Here is a 16,657-nt window from a genome sequence, read left to right on the forward strand (position 1 = left end):
GGGAGGTGCGCCCGGGGGCCCCGCCCACCAGAGGGCACGCTGGCGTGCTCCGTGCGGCGACGGCCATCTTGAATTCGGGCAGCCTGCCCGCCTCCACGGTCTTCTGAGCCCTGGGACGGTGGTGCGGCGGCTGCGCGCGGGGGTTAGAGGGGACTCCCCGCTGACCCCTTGACGGGCCTGTGCTGCAGACCAACGGCCCCGTTCCCCATCTGGTCGGCTTCTACGTAAAACTTCGAGCCAGTACCCTGGCGGCAAGTGCCAGCTCCCGCCCATTCTACCTGGTGACTCTGGGCAGGTACCTCAGTTTCCTTTATATAACTGTAAAGTTGGGAGTTTAAAGCCCCAGCCCCACCTCCCGATCCCCCAGGTCACCAGCAATAAAACCTACTGATTGGGCGTGGATGATAAATTCTCCGCATAAGGCTTGGCTCGTAGTATGTGTTCGGTGTAGGTTGTCTGTGAACTTTCCCTGCAGATTGCAGGCTGCTTTGTAGCCACCACCCTTCCAGCTGCAGGGGGCCGGGATATCCAAGGGTGCAGTCTGTACTTGGACTGTTTGAAGACCAAGTCCAAAGGGAGAGGGGATTGGCAAGACCCCCTCAGGGAGTGCAAGTGAAGCCCCTAAATCCTTTAGGACTTGCACGTGACCATTTTAGAAAGGTGTCAGAAACACAGACCAGGGTGCCCAGGACTGGAAAGACTTTGGAACATTTGAACGCCCCCGTGCTTGTTATTTTTATCACTCCTAGCTGCCTTTTCCCATAGGGACTCCTATGTAGCACAAAATTCCTGGAATCAAAAGCCCTGTGTGTGCTGGTTGTGGGGGACATGGGGAAGAGAGGACTGGGACACTGTGTCCCAGGCAGAGCCAGGTGTGGGGGTGAAGGACTTTTTGGGCCAGCATGATGGAGGAGGCCCCGGGGAGAGAGGCATTCAAAGCAAGCCTAAGGTGGCCTCTAGGAGTCCCCAGGCACTTGCAGAGGCTCTACCAGCCAGAGCCCAGCAACTTGGAGTCTCCCAACTTCCTAAAGGGTGGGAAACTTGCCTGGGACACAAAGAGATGAGAAGTGCCTGGAGAAGGGGCTAGGAAAGGTGGGGAGGGGCCTAGGCCTTGTAGGGGGCTGGGGCCTGGGAAAACCACACCCAGCCCTCTACTGGATTCTGGAGGCCTAATATGAGCTTTTATCCAGTAATAAACCAGGTAAATGCGAGGCTCGCCCAGGCTCCCCCAATCCAGCCTGGTGGAGGGATGGGTAGCAGAGGATATAAAAATAACCAAATGGGAATCAGAGATTGCAGTTTATTTCAGACACACTCAGAAGGTGGGGGCTGGCCAGTGGGTTCCGTCTGCATCCCCTCCCTGCATTTGGCTTAATCTACCCCCAAACCCCTAGACTGTGCAAGATAGACAAGGCATTCCCACCCCACCCACAGGAGGGGCTTAGGCGGGTGAGGAGTGTGGAGAGTGGGGGGTCAGGGGGGTGTAGAGTTCAAGTATTCACAGTTTCCCCATCCACACCCCCGGATTACACTGTGCCCAGGCCGTGAGGGAAGATCCCAACCCCAGGGTTCCTAGTGGCATTAACAGCTCTTTTCTCAGAAACCTCAAGACGAGTTCCTTACCCCCTTTCCCTGACAATAACAAACCAGTCCTAAATTCTGTAGTCTGGGCAAGGAGGGAATCTCAGCACTCCACTTACCCAAGACCCCTCCTTCCTTATTTGGAGTGATGGGGGCAGGGTGGGCTTCACTTGTAGTGAATAGGTTGGGTTTAAGTGGTAATAGATGAGGGGAAGGGAGAGAACTGAGGATCTTGGGAGGGGGGCTTGGGGGCTGCTGATGAGGTTCTGACAGCTCTGGTCTGCACCCCCAACTCCATCTCTACCCCACACTGAGGCCCAGAATCCCTGAGAGTCCACTGCAACGGTGATATGGGGTGGGGGGGAGTAGAGCAGAGGGAGAGCTTAGGAAGGGCCAGGGCTGGGCTCCAGGGCCAGCAATCAAGCTCTGACCTTCTAGAACACCTAGCTGAATCCTGGGGAACACAGGGTAGTCTACTAACTCCCACACCCAGACTTCCTGGCGTGGGGAGAATGGTGGAAATGGGTGGGGGGAGGGTCCTTCCAAGGGTATTACATAAAGATATAACCATTAAAAATTTTGAGGAGAGAGTGACTCTTAGCCTCTTGCCTCCCCAAGTTGTGAATCTCCCCAGTGCCCAATAGATAGGGCTGAGGGTGTCCCAGAGAGCTGAGGAAGAAGGCTATAGCCCCTCTCTGACAGGATGGGGCCCAGAGAGGGGGCCCATTAGCACCATGCAATGTTGGGGCACCCCTGGCAGCCTAACTGACCCCCATGCAGGGGCCCTCCCAAAGCTGGAGTGTCCACTTGCTAAAGCTTCTGTATTCTTGAGGGGGGACCCCTGTAGAGAAGGGGGGGGATGGGAGACGGCTTGGCTGAAGCCCAGGCAGGGGTCTCAGCTAGGACCCCAAAGGGCCCCTCTGGGAGTCATGATTTGAAGAATCTTCGTACCACAAACTGGCCCAACAGAACCACAGACAGAACTATCAGCACGTTCACAATGGGGCCATTTCCCAAGTTCAGGGCTGCCACCTGCCAAGAGACAGAGATAGAGGGGCTGACGGCACATACAGGCACTCCAGGGCTGGGGTGGGGCTGGGGGAGAGGCAGCCCCAGCAGCAGGGAGGAGGCTGCCGACGCTTGGGCACTTACCCAGCCGCCCCTCTGCGCAATCCACCGGGCAATGCAGTGACGCAACATGACGTCGACCACCAGTTTGGTCACCTGGCCCAGGAAGCCGGTCAGGCCGTGCTGGTAGATGTGTAGAGCCAGGCGGTAGCCAAAGCCCAGGAGAGCCACCACTCGGCCCCAGTTGATGCCACTCTCAAATAGACTGCAGGTAGAGTGTTGATATTGTCAGTGGAGACCCCCAGAGGGCCCTTCAGCCTGCTTCTCCTCTCCCACCGTCTGGTGGCAACCCACCCCGCTCCCAGCTGGAAAGCAGAATGGCTTAGCTGTGACTCAAGGTGGCAGAGGTTGCCCCAGCCTGGCCTCAGTTTGGGAAGAACCTGCATCTCTGTGAAAGGAGGAAACTCAGAGGGCGTCTGAGCGGGATGCTGCCGCCAGGTTGTGGCCCCAGCGCCGCAAGTGCAGAGGGGCAGAGAGCAGGGAAGGCAGAGCAAGCGGACGGAAGCAGCAGGGAGATTACCTGTGGGTGTTGCTGCTGGCCTGGCAGCCCGAGAGACAGCAGAGAGAAAAGGACAAAGAGGAGGTTAGGACAGGACCTGGAATCAGAGTGGAGTGGGGAAGGCATCGAAGGACAGGGGCAGGATGTTTCAGCTCTGGGGCGCTAATCCTTGATCAGTCGCCTCCTCCTACCTTCACCCCAGCTTCAGTCGCCTCGACGCTGACTCCTATCCCAGACGTAACAGCAGATGACACCTTTAAGTCCGGACACTGTTCTAAGCGTCTTTCCTCTATTTTACAGACGTGGGGACTGAGGGCCATAGATTCACAAAGCCGGTAAGTGGCAAAGCTGAGATTTGACCCAGGCATGTGGGCTCTCTAGCCACACCAGATGGCCTTTCGGACACCACACTGTAGCAAAAGGAAGCCATTTCCAGGACATTAGCAATCTGAGCATTTTTGGTATGAAATATGGTTCCAGATCAGAAGGCCAGCTGTGTCTCAGCTGGGCTGGGGAGCTCTGGGGACATCCCTACTCCGGCATCTCTATAGTCCTGATCTATCTGGTCCAGTCCCGAGTGCCCAAGCTCACAAGAGCTGTGAGCTTATATACCAAAGAGGAGCAGTCTGGGGCCCAGAGAGAGAAAGACAGGGCCCGAGGCCATGTGTGAGTCAACAGCAGACAAGGGGTGGTGCACATGTCTCTTGACACTGACAGAGAAGCGTGTATCTCCCATCCCACGGGCAGGGCGCAGTGCGGGGGTGACAGCGCAGCACAGAGGCCAGGGCCAGGGCTACCTCGAGGCAATCTTGGTGAAAAGTTCATAGGCGTTCTCTGCTGTGGGTTGCAGGCGCTGCAGCATGGCCTGGAACTCTGAATCGTAGCGCTGGTTGATGTTGTCCCCAATGATGGCGAGCTGCCGACCCACCTGCCCCATGGTGCTGGAGAACAGGAGGCAGGTAGGTGAGCAGGCAGAGGGCGGGCAGGGCTGGGGCCTGGACTCGGGGAGAAGGGGTTCTGCCCAAGATGCCCCTGGCCTTGTGGACCCCTCCTTGGAAGTTCCTGACCGTGTTCTCAGACATGAGGGCAGAGCGCAGGATCACAGGACAGGCATATTCTTTAAGGGTCCAAGATCCCCGATCGGTGGGGGGGGGCAGGGGCAGGGGGGAGCCCCAAATAAAAAGGGCCTCCCCAGTTCCCAGGACCTGAACAGCGGCCCCATGTGAGCCTCCGCCTCCCTGAAGATACCCCCGTGGGCCCAGAGGGCCATTGCTCACCTGCTAGGTTCTAGGGGCAAGGTGACTATTTCTGGGTCAGTAGGTGCAGCTGCCCCCTCAGCCTCCTGCTCCTGCTGATAACGGTGAAAAACATAGCTGCGGAAAACCTCCTCGGTGTCCCGGGCTACCTGCTCCTCTGAGGATCAAAGCCAGGAGTCAGGGAGGAAGGGCTGGACGGCCCCATGCTTTGTGGATGGGTCTTTCTTCCTCAAGGCCTCGACTGTCCTCACCCGTGAACAGAAGTGTCCCTACTCCAGCCCTTAGTTAACAACTAGTGCTTATCGCGTATAGGATATTTTTCTAGCACGTTTCACTGAAGCCTCATAATAGCCTTGTGAAGCAGACGAACACCCCAGTTTACAGGTGGGGAGCTGAGGCACGGGGTGTTTACATAACTCGTACAAGGTCACACAGTCAAGAATGAGCAGTGGAGCCAGGACATAATCCCAGGCATGTGGGCCCCTGAGTTTTAGTGTGTACAGGCTGGGTAGCCCTTATGGCTCGGGGAATGTGGGAAACAAAATTTAGAATTGCAGCTTTGGGTCCAGAAGAGTTACATAGGGACACAGTGACATACAGGGGACTGAACCCAAAGCCCAGGGAGCAGTCTGTAGTGGGCTGGGAATCGCAGCCCTTTAATGGTCCCCTTGGAAAAGGGAAGAAAGGCAGCCATCTTACTTCCTCCCCAAAGTCATAACAATCGCTTTCACCAGTCAGCAGGGCTGCCGGGGTGGTAAGCCTAGGAACTTCCTTCTTTCTCCTACTGTAGGAATAGAATAGCCACGCCCCACTCTTCATTCTTCTCCTCACCCCCCTCCTGCCTCTCTTCCTGGAGATGGCGTGGTGCCCACCTCAGCTCACTCCCAGGCCTCTCCTAGCCTCTGCCCCCCACCCCCAGGCCCAGACTCCTCCCCACTTCCAGGGCTTAATCTGGACCGCACTGCAGCTTCTGAGGTCACCTGCACACACCTGCACTGGGTGGGGAGATGCTTTCTGCTTTACCCAAGGTGAGTGAACGGGGGGCAGGAGAGCCTGCCTGTAAGTCTGGCCTGGCCCTGTCCACTCCTGCTCTCTCCATCCTCTCAGACAGCCCTGGTGGCTGTGGGATGGGGGAGGAGGGCAGAAAGACCCTTACCAGAAGTAGCAGACGGGGCAGTCTCTTCACACTCCTGCCTGGGAGGACCTGGGCCTTGCCCGGATGCCATTTCTCAGGTCCCAGTGGAGGGCAGCGCTATCCTGTGGGGACGGGTGAGAGACAGCAGAGATGGGGACGGGCAGGGGCTGTTGATGAGGGGGAGGGTCCCCCACTCCCCCAAAAGACCCCTCCATCCTAGCTCCAGCCAAGTCTCATTTCACCACCCTTGGTCCCTGTGGAGTCTGTGGGCAGAATCAGAACTTACTGAGCATTTCACTAGCAAGAGAGGGCGAGAAAGGCAAGGCAGTCAGGATTTGTACCTAGGGACCTGGACCCCGCAGCCAGGGCCCTGGGGAGGGGTGGTTGGAGTAGTGCCCTCCTGGGTCTCAAGTCCTCTTTCACCTCGCTCCTGGGTAAATGAGGCTGGTTGCAGAGGCTGGGGTTCCTTCTGCTGCTCCCGGGGCCTCCTGCACCCTCCCTAGCACACCCTTACCACAGGATTACCACCTTCTAGCCAATGACCCATGAAACTTGTGCTCGGAGGTCCCACTTCCCCTTGGCTGGTCAGAGCACCCCTGTTTTCCAACTCAGGCCTGTTAGCTACGAACACTTCCTGAGCACCTATGGTATACTTCTACTGCTCCCCCAGGGGTGTCAGACACTGAAAATGCACATTAACCCAGCAAGGTAAGCATCATCATGCCCCTTTTACAGGTGGGAAAAGTGAGGCACCAAGAAGTTGGGGCCCGAGGCCACATAGCCACTCAGGGAGTCAGGGTGGTAATCTGAATTTCCATGAGTTCATACGCTCAATACTCACATAAGATTTACTTTCCAGTTTGTGGACCTCAGAGGGTACCCTTTCAAGACAAGATCACCTGTTTACATCCTACCTTGGCTCTTCCCATTCCTGCCTTGCCGTGAGCTGAGGAAGTCTTCTCCACAGCTCTCCCACCCCGCCCCCCACCTGACATATGTATACCCTAACCCTAACCCCACCACATACCTGCTGTCCTGTCCCTGGCCCCAGTTTTCCTCTTTGCTCAATCCTGGCCACAGCCCTGATCTGCTCTGTGAACCCTCAACAGAGGGAGTATTTCCTGGACGTGAGCTGTTTCACTTTCAATTCTCACCCCTTCATACCCACCCCAAAGCTGCCTCCATCACTCTTTGGGGGAAGTGGCCTTCCTCCTACCTCGGGGGAAGGCCCGGTCCCACCCTTGGCTGAGCACAGCCACTGCCTCCTCCCAGGGAGGACCTGACTACCCTCCTCCCCGCCCAGTCCTCCTGCCTCTCAGGCCTGGGGCCATTTTCGAAAGTGCCCCAAGGCAAGAGCTCTCCGGAAGGTGTGGAGGAAGGCTCTCCACCCCTCCACTTACTGGGGGCAGGGATTGGGAGAAGCCCGACCCTCCCTTCCTCTGTCCCTGGGCGCCAGCTTGAAACAGATCTTTGCCTGGCACACCCCCATCCCTGCTCCTTCCGGAAGATGCCGTTCCTTCTCCCCTGGTCCCTGAACGAAACCTGGAACCCCCAGGACAGCAGGGGGGTTGCTGATTGCACCACCAACTCTCTCTGCCGCTACCCCAGGGGCTCACTGCTGGGGAGTAGGTGAAACATCAGAATGGCCCCCAGGGCCAGAGGCCTATGCCGACCTGGGCCTACCCTTGCCCTCATCCAAGTGGCCTGACTTCCTGGTAAGGGGAGTCCATTGCTCTCTACTTGCTGGGCTTAGAATATTCCCCAGGGGGAGATGTCTGGTTGGGCTGCAGACCCAGTCTAGGGCTCCTAGGGCAGCAGGAAGCACCAGGAAAGTTCTCTCCCTGACCTTGACCTTGGCTCCGATCTCCACTCCCACCCCCCACCCCACCCCGCCCCAGACTGCTAAAGGACCTGGTTCTTTGGCACCCGATTTCTTTGACAGGAAGGGCAATGGGGGAGCTGTCTGAGGGGAAGCCAGAGGGAGCCCCGGCTGGATCAGGCCCCCAGCAGACGTTGGCGGAGCTGCCCAGGCAAGTCTCCAGGCCTCCCTGTCCCCACCTGGCTGCCTGCAGGCTCCTTGTACCCCCTGGGCCTGGGGCTGCCGAAAGCCGGGAGGATGGGCAAGACCCTCCCACCTTACCTGCCAGGACCCTCGCCCAGGCCCGGGATGGCTCACAGGGCCAAGGCTAGAGATCCTGAGGGGCCAGCGGCTGCTCCTGGGGGTCGGGTGCCCAGGCCCAGCTTCCTGGAACAGGCGTCAGTACAGTCCCGATGTCTGGACGCGGCTTCTGCTTGCCCCAGCTTGGCCCTAGGGACCCGCGAGGCTGCCCGGATCCTAGACGTGCCGGCTCTTCCCGGCTCCAATTAGCTCCCTCTAGAGGAAGTCGCTGTGTGGCCGCCGGATGCTGATGAAGGGCCTATAGCCTGGGGGTCGGTCTGGGCTCGTCCGCAGAGGAGGTGCTCCACCCTTTACACTTGGCCCCCGCCAGGTGGCAAGGCTCCCCTTCTCCCACTTCTGATTTCCAGTCCCGGTCTTTGATCTTTACCCTCTTTCATGAATCAATACCAATAAAAAAGGCAGGATGGCTTAAGCACCACAGTGTGCCTTGCACTTTAGTTACCATTCTCTCATTGAATCTTTTTTTTTTTTTAAACAGTATGGTACTAGCTTTATTAATTTATTTGGGGGGGGGGCGTGCACGCACGCACGTGCACACACACACACACACACACACACTCACACGCAAGCAGGGGAGAGGCAGAGGGTGAAGGAGAGAAAGAATCTTAAGCAGGCTGCACACTCAGCGTGGAGCTCAATGTGGGGCTGCATCTCACTACTGTGAGATCATGACCTGAACTGAAATCAAGAGTTGGATGCCTAACCCATCAGGCCACTCAGGTGCTCTTACTGAATCTTTTCAATAACTCTTGGAAGTAGACGCTGTCCACTGCACCCGTTTTACAGACGAACAAACTGAGGCTCAGTGAGTGGGCTTAAGGAACTCGCAGGGTCACTAAGCTGGGTTTATAATCAAGTCTATAAGTGTCGTGGGAAATAATAATACTAACTTGAGATTCAACGTGCAATTAAGACGGGCGCACAGGCACCCTGGTGGTCTCTAGAGATTTGAAATCCTAAAGGTGACAGGCAGATAAACAGAGATGAAAACAGGGGTGTCTGGGTACCACCTGAGGATGTGCAAGTGGGTGCTGAAAGGCAAGAAAAGAGGGAGGATAGACACTATCTGGCTGTGAGGAGTGGATTTGAAAGACAAGCCAGGTGGAGAGAGTTGTGTGCAGAGGCCCCAAAAGCCCCTGCCCCATTCCCAGTCCAAGGACCCCCAGCTTCCTCTGCCTGCTCCCCACCCCCATGCCTTCTGGAGCCTCATTAGCCACCTCATTAGCCTCCAGTCTGCCTTCCCGTTCCTTTTCCCCCTGCCTCATCGACCTCCTGCCCTCTCTGCCCCCAACGAATCCCCTCTACCATGTCTTCCTCCCAGGCTCCCCATCACTCCCCTGCCCTCCCCCCGCCACCCCTGGCCTTTGCCTTCTAGAACTCTTGGAAGTTTCCAACTGGAAGTTTTAATTTGAAAACTCCTCCTGTTCTTAAGCAGTTGGTGGGGTGGCTGTGACGGCCCCACCCTTCAAGTCAGGGTCTCTCTCGGGATGGAGGCCCCAGCTCCAAACCGTCAATCCCGAATTTTGGGCCGCTCCTCCATGTTCCGCTTTTTCCGTAGCCTGGTGGGGAACAAGGGCAGCCCAAAGAGCTCTGACAAGACCCCGGTAGGGAGTCGGACATGCCCCTTGCGAGAGCAAGCTGCCACCCCATTGGTGATGAACCGCCATGGAGGGGTGGGGAGGAAGGAGCCAAAGCCATCCACCACACTACCCTACATGCTGTCTGTGGCCTTGCCACGGCAGGACCCCTTGGGGCTAGGGATGGGGGACACAGGGGCCCAGACTCCTACCCCCACGGAAGTCCTGAGGGTGGGGGCCCAGGGTGTAGAGGTGAAGCCTGTCCTGCCCAGGAGAAGCCAGGAGGTGCTGGGCAACCTGTCTGGGAAAGAGGAAACGGAAGAAGAGAAGGAGGAGGCAGTAGGGGAGGCCTCCGGGGATACAGAGACCTCAGACAGGTGAGGGACCGGGCTGTGGATGGCGGGCGGGAGCCTGGGATGGGGGTACTGGGGCAAGGATATGGGAGGACCCCAATTGAGGAAGGCCCGGGAATGTGGGTCTTCAGATGGGTAGAGGATTGGAATAAGGCACGGGGGTTGATGGAGGGACAGATGTATCAAGGATGGGAAGGAGCCTGGGGGTGAGAGTATTGGGCGGGGGGCAGAGATGGGGTGGGTCTTCCCACAAGTCAGGGGATGTGGGTGGAGGCCAAAGATAGAAGAAAGACAGGCTGGGGACTGGGACGAGAGAGTGCCAAGGTGAGCCAGGCCACCATGGCTTCCCAGCTCCTTCCTGGTCCTCACTCCACCCTGCCTTCCCTCCCCACTCTCTCCCTTCTCATTCCCACTCCCGTGTGGACCTGGCACCACTCCCTGTAAGGAAAGGGCCCACCTCCCCCTCTGCTCCCCACCTTCCTCCTCACTCTACCTTCAAGGGAAGATAGCCCCCTGTACGATGAGGACAGCAGGGAACTGTTGGAGGCAGGAGGGTGGAGGGGGCTGAGCAGGGCCTATAGGAGGGCCCTTGGGGACTTTGGGGGGCTTAGGGAGCCTTTGCCACATGTCTGGGCTCCACCTGCTACCCCCATCTGACTACGCTTTGGGATCAGGGGCCACTTTGCCCAAGCTCTGGAGTTGGAGCAAGGATGCCTGCAGAGGGCCATGGGGCCACTGGAGGTCAGCCCCGAGACCTTCACCAAGGAGGAGGAGAAGGAGTGTCTGCTTGACGGTGAGTGTGGTGGCCACAGGTGTCAGGCCAGTGCCAGAAATAGATCCTGTTCCTCAGACTTCTCAGGGGTGTGGGGCCTGGAAGGACACAGGATAGTCTGAGGGAATGCTGAGGGCAGGCTGCGTGGATCGGAGTCCATTCCATTCCCCTATGCCAAGTCGTGTGATAGTGGCAAGTTGCTCCCTGCTTCTGTGTCTCAGTTTCCTCATCTAAGAGGAATGAGACCATAACAGTATCTATCTCAGAGGGCAGTTGCAAGGAGTCGATGAAACGTCCTTTGCAAAGTGCCTGGTACTGTGCTGAGCACATAGTAGGTGTTTGCTAAAGAAAATGAGGGAACCTCCCCCTCACTTCAGCCTGCTCAGTGCCCTTGCCCTCCTCGGCCTGGGCCTGGGCCTGGGCCTGGGCTGCCCCTTGTTCCTGTCAGCCTGTCAGTGACACTGCACCTTCATAGGAGACCTCAGGCTGGCCTCTTCGAAGGTGGGGACAACTCCTTGGAACCGCCGCCTCCTCACCTTGTACAAGCAGCTTCAGAAATCAGCCGTGGCCAAGGTCTGTAGAACCAGGCTGGGGCAGTGGCGGGGGGGGGGGGGGGGGGGGGTGAAGCCTGGCTGGGGCTCCTCCTCGCATTTGGCTGGGCCCCAGGATTTGGGGCTTGGGCAGACCCCTCTTAACCTGGTGGGTTCCCTCCTGCTTTTTGTTTTATCTGGGGGTGGGGCTGCACGCTTGGGTCCCTGTCATCCTCACCTGCTCAGTGGCCCGGCATGCCCTCAGTTTCCTCTCAAGGAAGGCTTGCCTGATGAGGAGAAAGGCAAGGAAGAGGAAATGGAGGAAGAGGACAGCTCATTCAAGGTCTGTGTCCCAGGCATTGTCACCCTGCAGTCACCGCTGCATAAGACTTTTAGGTCAACAGATACAGTGGGTAAGTGTGGCGCCCAACCTGCCCTCCTCAGGCCAAGGGGGCTCCACTCTGGCCCTGACTCATAGGTGTGATACCAGTTCTTACCACCAGGTGGTACCAGAGGACCTAAGATGACCACTGGAGAAGGGGTTGCAGGGGGACCAGTGGGTGGCTCAGCAGGAGCTGCAGGCTAGGTCTAGCTAGAGTCCTCCTTTCTCAAGGTTTGGGGGGGCAGTGAGGTGGGGATTGTGACTACGGCTTGCGCTCCAGAAGCATCACCCACTCCCAACCCAGAATTCTAACTTGTTCAGTGGGCATCTCCATCCCCGATTTTCCCATCACACCCTGCTGTTGACGGTGCCCCAGCACTACCCAGACATTGTGAGCAGATGACTCAGTGGTAGCGATATGACATGATAACATCACATGATCATTGTTGACATTCACATAGCCATTACTATGGGCCAGACCCCCTTCTGAGCACTTTTCGTGAAATACTACTTTGCAACTCTGAGGTAGGTCCTATTATAATCTCTACTTCGTCGTGAGGAAACTGAGACACAGAGAGGTTAAGTAACTTGTCCAAGGTCACACAGTAGTAGGTGGCAGAGCTGGGATTTGAACCTAGGCAGTTTGGGTAGTTCCAGATCCTTGCTCTTGAGTCTGTGGCTGGTGGAGAGTGGAGGCATATGTCTGCCCCTTGCACGCTCTCCCCAGGAGGGGAAGAAACTCACACTCATGCAGGTGGGAGGGAGCGCTTGGCAAGTGAGTTTGCTGGCAAAGTCAGGGAGGTGGGCGGGTAGTATCTGGCTGGTTCCAGGTAATGGAAAACATAAGGGCTGGGGCTGGGGGTGACCAGGGACTGCACACGGCTGGGATGAGGTCTGGAGAGCCGGAGCCGCCTGCCTGTCCCATGCCCATCTCTCTGACTCTCAGGTTTCGTGGAGTCGGAGTTAAAGAAGCTTTTGGTAGTACAACGGGAGTCCCGCCTCTGGAAGATGGGCAGTCATGAGGGCCGGGAGCTGCTGACCCAGCCAGAGATCACCCTGGAGGAGGCAGGCATTGTGGACGGCCAGGTAGGCCTGGCCTGTCTCGACCACCACCCCCTGCGTGAAGGCACTAGAGAGAGCGGGGCCTCCCACTCCATCGGCTCCTGGCCCTGACTCCAGCCTCCCACTGTCTGGGTAGGGAAGGCACAATCCCTTCTTGGTGGTGGTATTTCTGAGTAGGACCTTGAAGCCCTGTGCATACATACGCTTCTCCATCAGTCTCTCTGTCTCTCACTTGACCCAGAGTCCCAAAATCCATTAAAATTAAAAAAATAAATTTTAATGTTTATTAATTTTTTGAGAGAGAGAGAGACAGACAGAGAGATAGAGTGCCAGCGAGGGAGGGGCGGAGAGAGAGAGGAAGACACAGAATCCAAAGCAGGCTCCGGGGTCTGAGCTGTCAGCACAGAGTTTGACAGGGGGCTTGAACTCACAAACCATGAGACCGTGACCTGAGCCAAAGCTGGACGCTTAACCCGACTGAGCCACCTAGGTGCCCCCACTAAAAAAAATTTTTTTAATGTTTATTTATTTTTGAGAGAGAAAAGAGAAAGAGTATAAGCAGGGGAGGGGTAGAGAGAGAGGGAGGCACAGAATCCAAAACAGGCTCCAGGCTCCGAGCTATCAGCACAGAGCCCGACACAGGGCTTAAATCCACAAACCATGAGATTATGCTTGAGATGAAGTTGGACACTTAACTGACTGAGCCACCCAGGCACCCCTAAAAGTCCATTTTTTTTTAAGTCTTAACTTTGCCGTTCACTTGCCGTGTGGCCTTGGGCAAGTCTCTTCCCCTCTCTGGGCCTCAGTTTCCTCATCTGTACCATGAGGCGTTTTGTCTAGGTGGCTTTAGGTCTTCCTTGTACATCTGTAATTCACATAATGTTGCTTTTATTATATTGCTTTCTCTCCCATTCACACCCACACTCCCACAAACACACATATAGGTTACCTGTCTGTGTCACACCAAGGACCACCCACTGTCCACCTTCCTTGACACTGGCCTTCGAGGTCAGGCCTGTCCCAGACTCTCTTGAGCGCACATGGATGAATCTGTTGTGAAAAAAATGTGTCCATGTCCTTTTTTAATTAATTTTCATTCATTCATCAACCCGTTCTTTCATTCGGTGGACATAGGCCCCTGATGGTCTGTGTCGTTTACTTTTGTGGGAAAGTAAAGGAAAGAGAGTCAGGTTCAGAGGCCAAAGCCTTTAGCTGAAGCCCTGCTCCGGCATTGACTTGCTCTGTGACTTTGAATGCAGGCTTTGGCTTCCTGTAAGGAAGGGGACACTGGTGGAAGGATCAGACAAGATGGAGAGGGGCTGCCTGCCAGCCGCCCAGGGCACTCCAGTGTTAGGGATATGACTTACCCCCTTGCGGGAATGAATACCAGAAGCGCATGCCCACCAGGCACTGAGGGGCAGCCCTCTCACTGTCCTAAGCCCGCATGCCTGAGTTATAGGAGCCCCTGTATGCTGTGGGGAACAAGGCCGTGCACCTCACCCTGGTCAGCTCTGCCAGGGGCTCTTGCTTTCGCCTTTTCACACTAAAGGGATCTCATCACCCTTCCGGCCCCCTTCTCCTCCCTCTCCCTTCCAGAACCACCCCTGAGCCAGGGGCCACAGTCCAGGGGGTAGCCTGAGCAGAATTGGGGGGCCCTAGGGAGCTTCTGGGTGGTGGCAAGTTGGGTCCCAGCTCAGTCCTCACTTTGGGGACAGAGCTGCCCCAGGAATATCTTCCTCCTGTGGGTGTTTCAAGAGTCCTATCCTCATCACCATCCCCCACTCTCTCCTTATCTGTCCTCAGGGACACCAAGCCGAGGGGGAAGGAAGCCGCCCCCCAGCCTTTTGGGAATGCTGGGGACCTAGGGGAGGGGTGCTGAGGCAGCTGAAGCACCACCCTAGGCTGGAGGGAAGGGTGCAGCCCCCCCTTGGTGTGGTGTCCAGGACAGAGGTGAGGGAAGGGAGAGGTTCGCTGGAGTGCCTGACTTCTGGGATTCCAAGGATCCCCCCCAAGTTGGAGGGAGAAGGGTCCCTCATTCAGTGGGAGGGAGGTGGCTCAGGGCTGGTGGACTGGGGGCCAGCTGGGCGAATATGAAGGAGAGCCTGGCATGGCCTCAGGGTGCTTATCTCTGGGGATATGAAGGAATATTCTGGGGATACAGAGCAGGAAGGGAGAGCCCAAAGATGCTGAGGCACCTTTTTTCACCCACTTCTGCCCCCTAGCACCTGCTCCTGGAGGAGATGGACGAGATGGGAAACTGGCCTCCAGAGTGAAGCTGGTGCTGGCCCTGAGTCTGCCCTGCTCCCAGATCCCTTCAACCCGAATAGAGCTTTAGCCTCCCTCTTCTGAGGGCACATCCAAGGAGCCCCTGGGGCCAAGGGGTCTTGATATAAATGGAATCCATGTGTCTGCAGGGTGGGCCTGCCCAGCAGAATGTTCCTACCCATCAGACTCAGGCCTGTGATAGTAATAAAACCCACTTTGACTTTTTGGCTTCCTTGGCTATGTGTGGAACCCTCCCCCCCCCCCCCCCCCCCCCGCCTCATCCTCAAGCTAGGAGCAAGCTCACAAGCTCAAGGCTATCCAGGGTCTCAGTCTAGTCCCCAGTGTGGCAGCCCCAACTGCAGAGTCCTGGGTTCCAGTGGCGGGGCCCCAGTGGGGCATCTGAGCTGGAGGGCAAGAGGTTTGGTGCACCTGCCCTGGGGGTGGGGAAGGACTGGTGGCCCAGAATGCCAGGAGAGCCCCTGCTCCCACAAGACCAGACCCTGTTAGTAGGAGCATCCCTGACTTCCCTCCCTCCTAAGTTCCCAGGCCAGGCTTGTGGCCTCATGGGGAGGATCCGGGAATTCTCCAGCAGGAACTTCCTGCCCAACCAGCACAGGGACAAAGCCAGGAAAGCCGCCCTGGGGCCACGGGGACCTGCTTGGAGGGCTGGCTGGGGGACAGGTAGGAGGCCCTGGGATGATGCCGGAGGGCCCCTGCTACAGGAGTGGGGGGCAGGGCCTCAACCTGCTGCCCCTGGTCATGGCCCCTCTGTGCCATGCTCACTGCCAGGTGCCTCTGGGGATCCTGGTCAGAGGGAGGTCCCGACATCTAGAAGACCCAACTCTAAATCCCAGAAGCAAGGATAGGCTTGAGTTGGGGGTGCACGATCCTGTGCCCTTACCAGCCATGGAAGGGCACACCCTCATACCTGGCTTTTCAGGGATCCAGCATCAGGGAGGGCGAAGCCCAGTTTGGATACCAGGAGGTGTTGCTCACCTGGAATCCTTGACTCAGGCTCTGGGCTGGGGAAGATCCTGATGGAAAAGCCCATCTGACTGTCCCTGCCTGAGTCAGCCAGGAAGCAGCCTTGTGACCCTATGACTCACCTATGCCCTAATTATTTCCTCCAGAGTCTTGGCTATGGGGAAGGGTGGGGGCCTTAGACAGTGGCCTGTGGGGGTCCCCTGGTTCCACCTGGATCCCCGATCTCCCCCGGCACAGATGTAGCACTCCTCACTGACCCCATGGAGAGGATATTTCCTCTCCCTCCCCCATCCTAACAGGCCATGACCTTGTTCCAGGCCATGCCCAGGCTTGAGTGGGGAATCCCAGGGCCCAGAGCGCTGCAGGACAGAGCTCCTGCCCTCCCCCGTTGCCCTGTGGGTAGGGCCAGCCAGTGGAGTACACAGGCAGCCCCACATTCGGTTGGGGTAGGCTGGGTCCCCACTGGCAGCTCAGGCTCCTTGACTGCCTGTGTGAGCCAAGTGTCCACTCATAGGTCACCTGTGCTCCTGGGGAGGGAGCATTTCCTTCTCAGCCCCCACAAGGGTATGGCTGCTGGGGATTGAGGCGGCAGGAATCTTGATTTAGTATGGGAGACTCTTAAGTGATGGCTCCCCTCTCTGCTTCTCTCTTGCCCTTTCTGCTGAGGGAGGGTCATGCCCCCACCCACCGGGGCGGGGGCGAAATTCCTATGAACTACAGAGAAGGAGGTCTATGAAGCTAGGAGGTGGCCTATGTGAGCAAGAAGGGGGTCTGTGCACTGGCACAGGCATGAGGGCCTTGTCCTGGCCCCTGGGAGTCCTGGGCTGGTTTCTGTGGGTGGGACTGGTTTAGGCAGGGGTGACATGGCCCAAGGACCTGCTGTTAGGGAAGGGCCAGTGGGGAAGTGCAGAGGGCTGGGTTCAGGCTCATGGCCCATGGGGAGAGATCCTGAAG

At 57.3% G+C, this 16,657-nt stretch overlaps 2 protein-coding genes across 4 annotated transcripts; one reads left to right on the forward strand and one right to left on the reverse strand.

Annotated features, from left to right (window-relative positions):
- Nucleotides 1-1,286: 1,286 nt before the first annotated feature.
- On the reverse strand, nucleotides 1,287-7,851 carry BAK1 (BCL2 antagonist/killer 1). 2 transcript variants are annotated; one of them, XM_043591178.1, is made up of 6 exons: nucleotides 7,740-7,851; nucleotides 5,621-5,721; nucleotides 4,486-4,621; nucleotides 4,006-4,149; nucleotides 2,734-2,914; nucleotides 1,287-2,613 (listed from the first exon to the last, which is right to left on the reverse strand). In XM_043591178.1, exons 2-6 carry the CDS (start codon nucleotides 5,688-5,690, stop codon nucleotides 2,509-2,511), a joined length of 636 nt encoding a protein of 211 aa, XP_043447113.1. In that variant the 5' UTR covers nucleotides 5,691-5,721; nucleotides 7,740-7,851; the 3' UTR covers nucleotides 1,287-2,508. The 2 variants fall into 2 exon arrangements, with proteins under 2 accessions (XP_043447113.1, XP_043447114.1); XM_043591179.1 differs by lacking the exon at nucleotides 7,740-7,851 and adding an exon at nucleotides 6,627-7,464.
- A 1,337-nt stretch (nucleotides 7,852-9,188) lies between these two features.
- On the forward strand, nucleotides 9,189-14,944 carry LOC122489416 (gametogenetin-binding protein 1-like). Of its 2 annotated transcripts, XM_043591180.1 has the most exons (6): nucleotides 9,190-9,732; nucleotides 10,383-10,501; nucleotides 10,956-11,053; nucleotides 11,276-11,423; nucleotides 12,339-12,478; nucleotides 14,677-14,944. In XM_043591180.1, the coding sequence occupies exons 1-6, from the start codon at nucleotides 9,266-9,268 to the stop codon at nucleotides 14,725-14,727; spliced, it is 1,023 nt and encodes a 340-aa protein (XP_043447115.1). In that variant the 5' UTR covers nucleotides 9,190-9,265; the 3' UTR covers nucleotides 14,728-14,944. The 2 variants fall into 2 exon arrangements, with proteins under 2 accessions (XP_043447116.1, XP_043447115.1); XM_043591181.1 differs by lacking the exon at nucleotides 12,339-12,478 and having other exon boundaries at nucleotides 9,189-9,732.
- Nucleotides 14,945-16,657: the final 1,713 nt, after the last annotated feature.

Source organism: Prionailurus bengalensis, chromosome B2 (assembly GCF_016509475.1).
Source record: "Prionailurus bengalensis isolate Pbe53 chromosome B2, Fcat_Pben_1.1_paternal_pri, whole genome shotgun sequence".
NCBI classification, from domain to species: Eukaryota; Metazoa; Chordata; class Mammalia; order Carnivora; family Felidae; genus Prionailurus; species Prionailurus bengalensis.